Genomic DNA, 15420 nt, shown 5'->3' with positions numbered 1-15420 from the left:
TGGAACTCTGCTGTAGAACGAGTTTAGTTGAGCGTAAAATGAGCTTTTGTTCTCTTCTGCTGCATAATTCGTCGGAGCGTAACACTGGATGATGGTGAGTTTGCGAATCCTGGAAACTAGCCGAAACTGGTTCCCAGGGAATTAAGCTTTTTTTAGCCTTATTATTCACCATTATGCCAATACCATTCAGTCTTTGCCCGCTACCTGTGTCATTCTCCCCAGAATACAGCATCCAGCATACAGTATTGTCCCTAGTTCTATTTGTGAGATTTCGGTTTCTAGTTGCCGATTCAATATTAATAGCATCACGGTTGCCATTGTTGTATGAAAAAGGCCGCACCCCTAAATCCGATGTGCGGTTTACTACAGACGAAGGAATTGTAGAAGGATTTACCAATCGTTGGTTACCTCTCGGGTAATTATTACCATTCGTTGTCATGTTTTCCCGGATGTGGTTAGAAACACTACCTCCATAAATTATTAACTACATTATACACACAAGCCTTCGATTTGACAGGCACACCCGCCTTCTGGATGGTCGAACACATACAATTAAGCAAAGACGCCCAATGTGGGAAAACAGACGCTTTTGAAAAAACTGCTAAAATCTATTTAGACAAAATTAAGGTTAGATGCAGGAACAATTAACTTAAGTTCCATTTTATATTTAACAAAAGAAAACGACTTATTTTATTAACCCTCTGCTTTTATATATAAAATTCAAATCACATTTTATTTACAGATTGATAAAATAATAAATGAAATTATGTCCTATGATTCCGTTCGAGGCATTACAAATGAATCCCCAGTTTCATTGAATAAAAATTTGAGTACAATAACCCTCCATTGCATCAATCGTCTTCGGCGGGCAATAACAATTTTATTTAGCTTCATTCGAAAACCAAGTCCCAACGAGGTAAAAATAATTGTATCTTAACTTTATATCAATTTCATACTAATGTTGCAATATAATTATTTTGTTTTTTAAACTAAGACATTTACCAAAAGCATCAAAAACTGGCTTAGTACTTTAATATCACTACATATTCGTATTGGAACAAGAGAAGACCATTGGTTCCTACTATTTCATATTCTAAGATGTCCTAATGGTGTTGGAAATTGGGGTAAATCTTTTATTCAATTACCATTAACAGATAGCACCAAAAACAACGAGCACATAACTCTATCGAGTGCCGAAATGAATCATTGTGTAGCAATACTTCATATACTCCTGTTGCCTATTAAGAAACGCAACGATTTTCTTAAAGCCTTTTCACAGGTAAGTTTTATTAAGTCCTAAGCAATGTCAAATATTCGATCAAATTTATATTAAGTCCCATAAGGAAATTTCGGATCCTGTCAAAGAGGATCATTGGATATTAATTGAATCCGATGGCGAAGAAGGTACAACATCGAATGGAGAATGCATTGGTTTGAGGGAAAGTGATTTGATTGCATTGCTCGATCAAATGCCTTTTGAAATGTTATTTTGGTAAGGTTTTATTTTTGTTTTTTCTTCTACATCCATAAAACCATTATTTTTAGTTATGCTCTTAACGTTGATAAAACCTCGAATAATTACAATCTGGAAGCAGACCTCATAACTGGCAATCAAGTATTGAAGGTTATTGCTTTCTTTTCGACACTAATTGAGATTTTCGGCGAAGGAATGATCACATACAATAGAGAACGATATAAACAACTGGCTAAGCGGTTGGGCCGGCTTATTCGACACGTTTTGCAATATGTTTCCGATTATTACGAATTGTTTATGTAAGTCGGAGACAATTTAAAATTCACGAATATTAAACATAAGTTTTTGTTTCTTTTTTCCATTACAGACGTAACAATTTATCCAAAGATCCATACCTCTGTGAAAGAATCAATGTGGAATTAAATTCACTTTTAATAAAAGCTTGCAGTTATATTTATCGAACACGTAATTTAGCAACATGGCAATATTTCTCTTCTCTTCCATACAACAGTCTTGATGCTTCAACAGTTTGGCAGCTTTTTTTCTATTTGAATGTTGGCTTCCCCACTCAGTTTCCAGCTCCTCATGAAGGTGTGTTTAATTTAAAGCTATTTTATGTTGATTGTAATTATATTTGTATGTTTTTAATTTGTTTTTTGTTTTTGTAGATTACATTGCTAGATATCATGCTACAGATTTTTGGAATTATTTCAATGGAGCAAATGCTGATTCTTCAGCCGAAGATTTGTATTATTTGTTACAGACTTTTTTTGAAATGGCAAATGAAAGAGATCGAGTTAAAGACTGGGAATTAATACAAGCTATTTGCTTGCATATATTTGACGTAAGTATAGCAATTATTTAGAGAAGATGTAAGAGACTATGGGTTGTATAGATAAAACTAAAAGTTCTAAAATTAATATCGTAGCTAAGACATTGCTAATATTTTTTGTCCAAGAGATCGAAGCACGTATCTTTAGTGTTGTCATCCTTCTCTTTTGTCGAGGCGTGTGCGCATATTTGGCCTTCAGAACAATTTCCGAATTTAAAGCTGATGCACCTATAGATCAAGGTTTGTTGCCAAAGTCTGGCTCCAATGACAAAGCCGCATCCAAATAAGCGTTGTTGGTTTTTTTCTTACAGTAGGAAATATCGTAGTTTTTCATCCTCTTTTTGCCCGGCCCATCCCATTGCATTTCCTGAACGGCAGTGATATCTGCTAGGGCTTCCACTAATTCTTCGCCTGCACGTGGTCTATTAAGGCACCTAACATTCCACGTGCGTATCCAAAGTTCATTGTCCTTAAATCGTTTGCGTGGGTTGCCAACAGTAAATCCGTCCGTATCCGTGGATTGATGATGCTTCGCAACAGATGTCATTGACGCACGTAGACGTCAAGGGGCCATTGTGATACCACTAATGAGGTTACTCATGGGAGAGTAATGAAACTTAAACAAACCATTTTGTACTTTTAATAAAGTTAGAGAGACATTTTGTGTCAATCGTTGCCAGTTAACTGATATTATCGGAGAAGGGATTACCGAGAAAGTTATTCCTTCTAATGGAAGTCAACCTGACACGATATTTAGCCTGAAGGTCCTTGATTTAACTCCAAGGGCAGGAGCAGGCATATAACCGGATCCTATTGCTACAAAAGTCGTAAAGAAGCCTTCGTTCTCGAAGTATATTCTGATGATTATTGCTAATGATTTATCACCGTTTTCATGACTTTGACCAAATGGGACGTAAGTGGGATTGAATGATAGTTCAAAGGGGAAGAATATACGCCTTTCTAGGCTTCTCGCCTCGAGAAGAAACCTCTAAAATTGGACAGATGAAAATGCTTAACCAGTCGGTTTGCCAGCATTGATGAATGCCTTCAGAACAAAAGGAGGGATACTATCCGAGCGAGTGGATTTGTATTTGTAAAGGTATGTCAGTCCTTTTACAACTATAAATACGTTTATGCTCTCAAGTACCGAAGTAAACATCGCACTCTCGAACTTACAAAAAAGTTGTTTTAGAAACGACCGTTAAGACCCGTACAAATAAAAGTCGGTTGATGTGGTATCCGACCTTCCTTACAGCTAAAGGAAGGGACATTGAGGTGCAATAGGTCAAAAAATCAGAAATCAGAGGTTTTACAAGTTCTCGGCAAATGATTGGTCGAAAGTCAGAATACTTACTTACTTATTTAGGTCCTCAGATCTGTTAAGTCCGTTGGAAACCCCTTAAGGGGCATAGGGCCTCTACTACGCCTACGCGCCATCGTATACGGTTTCCGGGGATGTGTTTCAGCTCCCTCCAACTCTAGCCTAGTGGCGCCGATTCCGCCTCGACTGTCCTGCTCCATTTGCTTCTCGGTCGTCCAGCTCTTCTTCCTTCTTGTGTGAGCGGATTCCACTGCATTGCTTGGCCTGAAATGCAGTCGTTACCTTTTCGAAGCGTATGTCCAATCCATTGCCACTAACGTCTTCGTATTATAGATTCTATAGGTTCCTGACATGTCCTTCTATGAAGTACCTCATTTGAAATACGGTTTGGCCAGAAAATTCTAAGGATGTTACGAAGACATCTATTTACGACAAACAGCTGCAAACAGCTTTCTTGATTCGACATTTGTGCCAAACACTCAAAGCTTTGTTCTTAAGCTGATAGAGTTACTCCTCCAAATTTTTGACAGCATACCGAACGCCGCTTTTGCTTTGCCGATGATGCGGCAGATGACGTCTTGTTCGGTTCCGCCTTCGATGGAAACGATGCTTCCAAGGTATTGAAAGCTCTCCACTTTTTCCACTGTTTGCGAGAAAATATTTATTTGAGAGTATGGTCGGGTTCCGAGGCTGACAATTTGTATTTTGCCGGAATTAATTTTCAGTCCCTCAACTTCTGCTTCTCTCTCCACACTTGTTGTCATTTGATAGAGATCCATGATCCAAGTGCATTAAATAGGATGTCGAAAGTCCATTCGATCCCTCTGCTACCTGACAGAGCTGAGCGCAGTACATCGCTTATCACCAACAAACTGCTTTAATAATAGCAATTAGTTTTTCTGAGATGCCTTTCCTCCGCAAAGCTTACTAGATATACTCCCTGTAAACGCTATCAAAGGCCTTCTCGTAGTCAATATGATCCGTTCAATAATGATCCGCAGGGTGTTAATATGATGAATACTGGAGGATCCAGCTTGGAATCCTGCTTGTTCGGCATCGATTGTGCCCTCAAGGTGTTCCCTGAGTATAACTGTTGCTACTACCAGCAACTGCTGGTAGAACGCAAATTCCTCTCCAGTTTTCGCACTTTGTAAGATCTCCTTTTTTTGGGAGTTTGACGAAAATTCCCTTCTTCCACCCATTGGGGAAGCTTTCGGTGGTCCAGGCTTGTTTTATGAGAAGGTATCGACTGCACGTTGTTTGCAAACACTTGGTTTAAAACCGAGGAAAAGTGTTATTTCCACCTTCTGACTTGCTCATTCACGGAAACTATCACAGTACCGTCTACTTCTTTCACCAGGTGTAGCTTTGAGCTGTGAGTACCGGTCAGCTCTTTGGTTATTCTGTAAACGGTCCTGCTGTCGCACCTGTTAGCAGCATCTTTTGCATCTTGCGCCAATGCGTTGATGTAGTTACGCTTGTTGCGGCGTACACTGCGGCGAACATTTCTTTTTTCATGCGATACAAAGACTCTAGCTCGTTTCTTTCTTCCTCTTGTGCAGCAGTTATTCGAGCCCTTAACTGTTTGCTCTAGCATTGTGGTCTCCCGTAACCAAAATTAGATCTCCGCGGGGAGTGTTGTTGTAGGCGGTTCCTAGTTGACTATAAAAGCATTCTTTCCCTTCATCAGATGCGAGCTCCGTCGGTGCGTAACCCTGTATAATGGTGACGGTTCGTACTCTACTCTGAAAGCTGGCTTTGATAAGCCATTCTCCAAGGGGCTCCTATGAAATAAGGCTTCTGGTTGCCGTTTTTGTAAGGAGTAACCCAACTCAAGATTCTCGAGCGTTTCTTGGATCATGACCAAAGTAGACCAATACAGTGTTACATGTCGGTGACTTGTATTTCCCCGATCCCAACCATCGCACTTCGCTTAACCCTAAGATATTTATCCTGTACCGCGTAAATTCTCTTTCTATTTGGAGAAATCTGGCATTGTGCGGACCTTCACTTCACTAAATCTAACGACTTCTTTTCTTGGAAGAATTGTTTGTAATTTTTAATTTTCTTGCTTGGTACTTAAAAATGGTCTGTCAATTGGTTTCGCTTGTTAATCTTTCCAGGGATTGTCACTTTCGCAAGGATAGACTTGCAGTCGAGTTGGAGATAAAGTTACCTTTTAAAAGTTTGTCGAATGAACCCAATGTGTTGATTTTGCTTCTTCGTTGTTTTGCATCGCAAAATATTGACGGCAATAGGTTTTTTAGTTTGTAGATCACTGATGAGGTTTAATTGGCGTTTAGAACAATAATTTGTAGCCCAGATAAACAACTGTGTTCTTCCGGAATGTTTTGCTATCGATTATGTCAATGTTGTTGGGATCTCAAACTATCAACACTTTTCTAACACCTCTCTTATCTGTTATTGTTTTATCTGGAATTGATTTTGTTTACTGGCTTTTACCTTGAATAGAGATTATATAATATGCAACAGGCATTGACCCATATAAAAGTTAAATTGATTATTGATCATATAAATCTTCTAGTCTCTCTAATAATTAATTTTGATTTTCAGATTGGTTTCATCAATGAAAAAACCCGTGACATTTGCTATAAAACATCTCGGGACATGCTGGTCAATCTAACACTTGCCTATAACGACCTCATGTCCAGCTTATTGCTCCAAGTGAAGATTAGATTTGAAGAAATTGAAAATGCTGCCTACCTATTTCAATCCTTACCTCTTGAAAATTGGAAACCAGAAATGGATAGTTTTGAAACTCTATCCAGTTGGTTATTACATTTTGATTATAAAACCAAAGAAAATATATTAGCACGAATAATAGTAAGCCATTTAAATTGGGGTTTTGATTGTGACAATCGTCTATATTTGCCTCATAATATTCATGTACGTATGGCATGTCTAGTATCGGAGGCTCTAACAAAACATGCTCCTGAAATTGTTGGTCAATCTGGAATATCTGAAAGTGTTCGTCAAGTTTCTGATATAGAATCACAATCGTCAAAAGAACAATTTACAACATGGTGTTGGACTATGGTATCAGTATTACGTTTGCATCTAATGGATCAAAGTTTCGATTCCATCAAAAACACTTTACAAAACCCGACCGAACCATTGATGTTTATACCTGATTTGGAAAAAATCGAAGTTATTTATCAAGGGGTCACCGAAAATAGACCACTTTCGATGTATGTTGCGATTCTAGTTAGCCTCTGGGGGCACTCGGTTCCATTGATTTGTCAAAAAGGATTCGAACAGCTGAAACTTTTGCTAAGTGATTATAGGCATGCTGCAGTAATTCGTTGCATTGAATTGATTGTACCTCTATTCATGGAAACACCTGAAACTCTAGCTAAATGTGAAGGGTAATTGACTTTTGTTTTGAAAAATTAAATCGCACTGATTTTTTTGTATTTTAAAAATATTTATATCAGTTTCCAGACAATACTTACCCAATTGTTGAATGCAGATAAGACGTACTTGAAAATGGCCAAGGAAATGCTTTTCTCGTCTTCATTGGGTCCGGTCATGGAGTTGTTAGACAATATGATTCAACATCAAGTTATAAGTTATTATAAGTAAAAGAAATTATTTTTTAAAAAATTCATTTAAAATAATAATTTTTGAATTTTAGCTATGGATTAACAACTCCATTGATGTTGGTTAATACGTGGCTTCATGTACTAACAAATGTGCCCAATTGGCAAAATACCATGGTCTTGCATTTGATTGAAAAAATACTGGCTGTGGCGTATCAATTTCCGGATGTTTGGATGGCTTCAAAGGAATATTTTAGATATTATTATAGGGTATAACTTTATAATATTAACAAATAACACTAAAAAAATGCTTCATTTGATTTAGGACTGTGACGATTGGAAAGGACATAAAATTTCAACTTTAAAATTTATCCTAGGTACTTCAAATCAATCACGCGTACCAAATATTATAGTCACGAATTACGGATGGTTTGCTCTTTTGCTATTGGACATTGAATTTGAATTGCAAGACACTCAAATATGGTCGGAATTTTTACGGCAGCTTTCTGCAGTTAAGAATAATACTAAAATAAATATCGATAATGTTGTGAAGGTAAGTGAAAAACTTAAATTTCTTTTCCATTACATTTGTGTTATAATGAATTTTATTTTGTTTTTATTCCATGAATAGAAAACATCTTCTATTTTAAAATTTCCAATTTTTACCGCACAAAACCTTGTGGTTTATAAATATGCAAATATTATATCAACACTTGACGTCAATCATCCAGCATTTCCGTTGCTAGTGCAACAATTTTTTGTTCTTTTTCTCGCAAGAGTTCCTTTCGATCCTGATGAAGAAAGGTATAAAATATATAAGATTATTAAACAATCTTATTTTTAACCTTCTTAATTTAGATTTCAATATACCTTTGGTGTATCGGACAAATTATATGAATTCAATGTGACGCTTATGAAGAAAATAAAAACTAATCTTAAAGCTGCGGAAAGTTTGTATCTAGAAAAAGTTGTGGAAGACAAAGAGATGGCATATTTCTACAATAACTGCAGCAAGTACGTATGATTTTGCTTGTTATAATAAAAATTGTTTCTTATGTAACAGGTTTTTCTCAACGAGAGTTTTTATTCTAATATACAAAAAAAACAAAGGATTATTTTTTAAAGAGAAATCAATGAATGATTATTTCATTGTAAGGAGGAACTGCCAATGAAAGAAAACAACTAAAAGGTCGCATCGCAACTTCCCGTCAACGTATTGGCTACAGAAAATAAGAAGCTCCTATAAGATGTCACAACATGGTCTTCTACAATATTCCTTAAGCGATCAAAGGTGCTCAAAGCTCTTAACAACGCCCTGGTAAAAGGCGCAAACAGATTCCTCCTAATTTTCATATTAAGAACGGATAAAAAGGTGGAACTAAAACTTTGCTCCAGTCTTAATTTGCAATTTCATCATAAAAGTAAATTTTATTACCGATGAAGCGTGTAATGTGACAATATTTCCCAATATGCACCGTATCCCGCAGAAATCATTACTGCCATCTGAATTCGGCAACATTAGCCTAATATGCGCACACGCCCCCACAGAAGAAAAAGATGACAACACCAAAGATATGTTCTTCGAGCTCTTAGACAAAACATATGAGCAGTGTCCTAGATACGATATTAAAATTGTCCTAGGCGATTTTAATGCCAAGCTAGGAAGGGAAGATATCTTCGGTGGAATAATCGGGAAAAACAGACTGCACGACAAATCTTCCAACAACGGATTCGGGCTCATAGATTTTGTTGCGATGCGAAAGGTCATGGTAGCCAGTACGCGTTTTCCACACCTCAACATCCACAAAGAAACTTGGAGTTCTCCAGATAAATCTACCGTCAAACAGATTGACCATATTGCGATCGACGCCAGACACGCTTCCAGCATCATGGATGTCCGAACTTTCCGAGGAGCTAACATCGACTCGGACCACTACCTCGTTGTAGCCAAGGTAGCACTTCGGGTTTGAAGCAGCCACCAACAAGGAATCCCTGGTTTGATGAGGAATGTCGGCAGCCAAATGCAGTCAAACAACAGGCACGCAAAGCGGCGCTGCATAAAATGACGAGAGCTGCTCATGATCTCTATGAGCAGAAGAGGCGAGAGGAACACCGATTTCTCAGAAGGAAAAAGAGAGGTCATGAGAAGCGTGCGGTCGAAGATGTTGAGAGGTATAAAAGCAGGAATAAAGTTCGAAAGTTTTATGAACAGGTGAAACGATATTCACAGGTACATAAACCTAGAACCGAAGGCTGCAAAGACGAAAGTGGAAACATCATAGTGGAGTCGCAGTCAGTGGTGAGGATATGAGAGGACCACTTCGGCGACGACGAATCGAATTCTGCTGTCAGGCAGGATGGCCCATTCAACATAGACGAGGAAAGCCAACAATCCCGTCCTCCCGACTTAGACAAAGTAAAGATTGCTATATCTAAGCTGAAGTCTAATAAAGCCGCTGGAGCGGATGGTTTGAATTCCGAGCTCTTTAAAGCAGATAAGGTGGTTAGGAGCATGCACCAACTTATCTGTAATTTATAGTTGGAAGAAAGCATGCTCGATGAATGGAGCCTCAGTATTGTTAGCCCGATCCTGAAAAAAGGAGACCCTCTAAACTGCACCAACTATAGAGAAATCAGTCTACTTAACATCGCCTATAAAATCTTCTCTGCCGTAATATGTGAACGTCTAAATACCATCGTCAACAACCTGATAGATCCTTATCAGTGTGGTTTTAGACCAGGAAAGTCCAAAGTAGATAAAATATTCACCTTGCGGCAGAACCTGGAAAAAAACCTAAAAACATCAATTCGACAACCACCATCTTTTCATCGATTTCTAGGCCGCATATGACAGCATCTACAGGGACGAGTTGTATAGAGCCATGTCTAGTTTTGCCATCCCTGCCAAACTCGTCCGTTTGTGGAGGATGACCATGGAAAATTCACGCTGCTCCATAAAGCTTGGAAATAACTTAACAGAACCTTTCGATGTCCAAAAAGGTTTTAGACAAGTTGATGCGCTGTCATGCGATTTCTTTAACATCGTACATGAAAGAATATTGCAGAGGTCTAACGTCAACTCTAGAAAATCTATCCAATTACTAGCATATGCTGATGACATTGAGGCAGAGGTGGCAAAAATGGGTTTAACAGTTAATGAGGGCAAAACAATGTACATGCTGTCGTCAAGAAAGGATATACAGCACCGACGTCTTGGTCAAAATGTCAACATCGACAGACGTAACTTTTATGTAGTCAAGGACTTTTTCTACCTAGGCTCCGCTGTAAACGCAGAAAACAACACCAGCACTAAGATCAAACGAAGAATAAATCAGCCTAATCGCTGTTTTTCTGGGCTAAGAAATCATTTGAGTGATAAAGCCGTCTCTCGAGGGACCAAAGTGTCGTTATATATGACCCATATCATCCCCGTCCTGCTATACGGTGCGCAGAAGCGTGGACTATGACAAAAACGGATGAAAGCACCTTGGGTCGCTTCGAGAGAAAAGTTCTTCGTGTGATCTACGGTACCGTATGCATCGAAGGAGAGTATAGGAGAAGATGGAACGACGAGCTGTACGGGCTGTACAGCGACGTAGACTTAGCCAGAAGGATAAAAGTCCAACGACTAAGATGGCTGGGTCACGTAGAGCTCATGGAAACCAATGCTCCGGCCCGGAAAGTCTTCGAATCCACAACCACAGGACAGCGCAGTAGAGGAAGATCGCGGATCAGGTGGCGCGCACAAGTAGAAGGTGACCTCACCTAACTTGGAGCGCGAAACTAGAGACATCTAGCTAGGGACCGATCATGGATTCCATGATGCAAATAATGATTAACACACTTTGTCAATACTTCTTTTTGTAGAATCGGAAAACAAACAAATTTTCGTGAGTTACCGGTCTTAACTCCCTTTTTTACTTACTAACTTAAGGTGGCGCTACCGTTTGGGGCGGACCTGGGCCTCAACCAACATGCGTCTCCAGCCAGCTTGGTCCTAGTTGTCTCCAGTTTCGGATGCCAAGTTGGTTGTAGTCTTCTCCCACCTGCGTGCGCCACCTGAGACGCGGTGTTCCTCTACTGCGCCGTCCCTCGGGATTGGATTCAAAGACCTTCCGGGCTGAAGCGTTGATGTCAATTCGCTCTACATGACCCCGCCATCTAAGTTGTTTGACTTTTATTCTTTTAACCAGGTGAGTGTTGCTGTACAGCCCGTACAGTAAGTCGTTGTATCTTCTCCTCCACTCTCCATTTATGCAGACGGGATCAAAAATCACCCGAAGAATTTTTCTCTCGAAGCATCCTAAGACGCTCTCATCTCTCTTTTTAAAAGAATCGAGCCCTCAGTGCCATAAATGAGAACCGTGATTTTAAATACTCGAGAGAGTACTTTACTACTTGCCTTATAAGTCAAAAGAAGCATCGATATGCAAGAGTTATTCTTCGTTTGATTTCAGCGCTGGTGTCGTTGTATGAATTTATAGAAGTGCGTAGGTAGACAAAGTCCTTAACTGCCTGAAAGTTATAGCTGTCCATGGTGAAGTTTTGTCCAAGACGTCGTCGTCCAATTACCTTTTTTGATAACAACATATACCTTGTGTTGACAACATTGACTGCTAAACCCATCTTTTCCGCTTTCGCCGCAATGCTCAAAAACGCTTCACTGACATCACGCTTTCATCTTACAATTATATCATTAATCGGCATATCCAAGTTATTGGATGGACCTTTGGAAGATTGTGCCTCTAGTGTTGAAGGTTGAGTTTTGCACAATTCTTTCCAGAACGATATTGAAGAAGTCGCATGACAGTGCATCGCCTTGTCTAAAACTTTTTTTGACATCAAATGCATCGTTGAGATGCATCGTTGATAGAGCAGCGTGCATTCTCCATCACCGTTCTGCAAAAACGGATAAGTTTGACAGGAATGCCAAAACTAGACATTGCTCTGTAGAGCTTTTCTCTATAGATGCTGTCATACGCGGCTCTAAAATTGATAAAAAGATGTTGGGTATAGATTAATCAATGGTGGACTTTCCTGGCTTGAAGTCATACTGATAAGTTGTTGACGAACGGCTTCAGACGTAAACATAATAGGGCAGAAAGGATCTTATATGAAATGTTCAGGAAACTGATGCATCTGTAGTTGGCGAAATTTAGAGGGCCTCCATTCTTGTGTATTGGGCAAACTTTGTTGGACTTTGTTTAGATATAGCTATCTTCAATTCGTCGTGGTCGGGCAGCCGGAATTGTTGATCTGCTTGGCCTAGTTTCAGTGGTTCTATCCCCCTTACAGCACAATTCGATTCGTCATCGCCGTACGCTTGCCGGCATTCGTCGTCAAACCAGGGGTTTCGCTGTGGTGGCCATGCAAAACCTAGCACTTCAGAGGGTGCATCTCTGTATTTATGCCTTGCAGCCGACAACACATAATGCAGGCAGCATAGAAATTCCTAAGAGGTTGTAAGAGACTCGACCGGAAAAGGACATGGCAGTCTCTGGCGATTGTAGCCGTCTAATGTCGAATCTTCTCACAGTACTTCCTTGTTTTGGCTTGGATCGGGACTTCCGTAGCTGTACCTTTGCTAAATCGAGTTAGTGGTCCGATTCAATGTTGGCGCTTAGGAATGTTGACACATCCTGTACACTTGAAGAGTGTTGGTGATTGATTGCAATGTGGTCTTGTTCTTGTTGACAGTTAATTGATCAGGGAATTTCCATGTCCCCTTGTGGATTTAAAGATGTCTAAACTGCAAACTAGCTACCAGAACGTCTCGCTCCGCAGCGAAATCAATCAGTGCCATCAAAGATGGCTTCTCTTCCTAGCTTGGCGTTCAAATCTCCTCGCCGTAGTATACATCGCAGTTTTTTAGTTTGCGATTGCCCGGAGCTTCCTCTAATTGTTCATCCACACGTGGTCTATTGAGGTCCTAATATTCCACTTACAGATCCGAATTTCGTTGTCCATATTTGGTTTGCTTAGTTCGTCATCAGTCAGCTTTTTAAGCTAGTTCAACCTTACTGGAACTGTAGTCGCCACCGTTAAATATATCTCGGGAATTTCCCCGCTGCCATCTGGATAAGGAAAGATGCCTTAGTGGAAACACCTCTCCCCTCTCTCGTTTGCTGCTGCAAAAAGTTTTCAGTTGAGGTATTAGTGAGAGTAGGAGTTAATAGACAGAGATGGATTTTGAGAAAATCCTATGGACGCTTGTGTCCTTTTGAATGCACATGTCTACCATTTGAACTGCTTTATTTAGAAACAACAAATTATTGAAGAATAAAGATTCAGTTCCCTGCAAGGCTTCTCATAAATGAAGTTTTATTAGTAATTGTATTAATTTTTAATGATTCTATATATTTATGTTCTATATTTATAATATGTCTTTAATTATAGCATGTGTAACTTAAAGAAAACATTTTTTGTATTCTTCTCAGAATCATGAAAACATATTCTTTATGGCTAGAAGAAACAACAATTAATGTGATTGCAAAGGACCAGCAAAGTCTACCACCACAATATAATCCTGAAAAACTAAACGAAATTTTAAGTGGCAGTACGGTAAGAAAAAAAGAAAAACCGAACAAAAACAATCCAAAACTTTATTACTATATTTTTGAATTGCAGCAACATTGGACTGAATTAGTTTTTCTACCGAAATTAAGAAAATCCCAAAAACACCAATCGATACAATGGTGTAGAAAAATATTACGATCTAAATCAACAAAGAATCTTCGCAGTGCTCTGCAACCAAAACCCACAACTACACCCTTGGAAAGAATTAAAATTCATTTAAAATCATATGACAAACGTTTAGCTGGACCTGCATTGATCTTAAAACAAAATAGTGTTCCAAATCAACAACGCATAGATCTTGAAACCCTTATTGATTTACGAAATAATTTGAAAGTCCTCGAAAGTTCTGCAAAGTAAAAACAAGCCTTTATTAATTTGTTTTAATAAAATTTAATAAAATGTTGTTTTTTGTTTTGTATAGAATATTCAATCTTCATAGTTGTGAATTAAATGGCATAACCAAACAATTCAATGAACTTGTAATGAAACTTTATAAAAACGTATCAGCTCAAGAAGAGAAGCAAATCCAATGTTCATCACTAGTTCTAAATTCTAAATGCAAAAGGGCTGGCTCTGTTAAAGTACAGGTTAGCAGATTTTATAACAAAGAAACAAAAACAAAAAACATTTAATATGTTCTTTCATTTTTAGTACCAAGTACCAATAAAACAATCTGTGATTGATAGACAAATGACTGCGAATACAAATAGATTTACACAACTAATTGAAGAGTTCTTATCTCAGAATATGGACCAACTGGCAAGAGCGGTAGACACAATGGAAAGTGTAATCAGGTGAGTTATTTTCTTTTTAGTATGTATATATAAATTACGTGTCACTATGGATGGACGCTTAAACTACTTAACGGATTTTAATAAAATGTACACCGTGTGCAGTTTGATCCAACTTGAAAGATAGGACAGCTTTCATGTCAATTTATTATCGCAAAAATATTGTATAGTAAATTATTTGACAGTCACAAATATCTGTTAGCTCCAAACGATTCTTACAGATGGTGACATCTGTTGGCTGTAAAACTTCCAAACTTTTCATATAAGATACAATTTAATAGCATAACCACCACAACATGAGTTGTTCTGTTGTCATTGTGAAAGGACGTGTCTATAAAGTTCTCTTAAAGAAAACAACAAAATAAGAAGGAAACAAACTGAAATTTAATCACTGAGTGAAAATATTTTTGTTCAAGGTTCGGAAAGTTGCATTACATACGAAAAACAACGTAACACCAAAGAAAAAAATACAAATTTAACCCAATAAATAAAAAGTTTAAACAAAAACATATCCGTTTTGTTTATAGCCCGTTGTAAGTGCTGTTTAAGAGAGTTTTTAGCTCTCTTAAATTAACAAAAAATATTCCCTCCTCTCTTTGAAAGCACAGCCGAGGTGAGTAAAAAAAACACAAAAAAAAAAAACAAACTCGATTTAATATAAAACTGTAAACAATTACACTTTATTATTATACCTATAGTAATTATAATATTAGAAATTAGCACACAAAAATACAAAATATATAAACCACACAAATATCCAAACACTCTTCACTTTGACAAAAATTTCTGACACCACACTCACAGCTGAAATAACAGTAGCGTCCATAATTAAAAAGACCAATATGGAGGACAGTCAAGTCGACAAT

General features: G+C 38.2%; 2 protein-coding genes across 3 annotated transcripts in view; one reads left to right on the top strand and one right to left on the bottom strand.

Moving 5' to 3' along the window:
* The window catches only part of LOC129943510 (trafficking protein particle complex subunit 1), a 145877-nt gene that overhangs the window by 57752 nt on the left and 72705 nt on the right, over window positions 1-15420 (bottom strand). The gene's annotated exons all lie outside the window — the stretch shown is intronic.
* Window positions 1-15420, top strand: part of LOC129943502 (ectopic P granules protein 5 homolog) — a 44797-nt gene that overhangs the window by 5887 nt on the left and 23490 nt on the right. The window contains exons 4-19 of one of the 2 annotated variants that reach the window (XM_056053003.1): window positions 743-916; window positions 995-1279; window positions 1344-1492; window positions 1546-1773; window positions 1842-2065; window positions 2143-2318; window positions 6202-7013; window positions 7083-7226; window positions 7283-7457; window positions 7513-7740; window positions 7819-7991; window positions 8046-8201; window positions 13625-13748; window positions 13815-14116; window positions 14185-14350; window positions 14415-14557. In XM_056053003.1, the coding sequence (XP_055908978.1) occupies window positions 743-916; window positions 995-1279; window positions 1344-1492; window positions 1546-1773; window positions 1842-2065; window positions 2143-2318; window positions 6202-7013; window positions 7083-7226; window positions 7283-7457; window positions 7513-7740; window positions 7819-7991; window positions 8046-8201; window positions 13625-13748; window positions 13815-14116; window positions 14185-14350; window positions 14415-14557 (3659 nt within the window). Of the gene's footprint in view, window positions 1-742; window positions 917-994; window positions 1280-1334; window positions 1493-1545; window positions 1774-1841; window positions 2066-2142; window positions 2319-6201; window positions 7014-7082; window positions 7227-7282; window positions 7458-7512; window positions 7741-7818; window positions 7992-8045; window positions 8202-13624; window positions 13749-13814; window positions 14117-14184; window positions 14351-14414; window positions 14558-15420 lie in introns of both variants that reach the window. The other variant, XM_056053002.1, reaches the window with a different exon arrangement.

Source organism: Eupeodes corollae, chromosome 1 (assembly GCF_945859685.1).
Source record: "Eupeodes corollae chromosome 1, idEupCoro1.1, whole genome shotgun sequence".
In the NCBI taxonomy this organism is placed as follows: Eukaryota; Metazoa; Arthropoda; class Insecta; order Diptera; family Syrphidae; genus Eupeodes; species Eupeodes corollae.
Note: the sequence above shows the minus strand (reverse complement) of the source record. Positions and strands in the feature narration are given on the sequence as shown.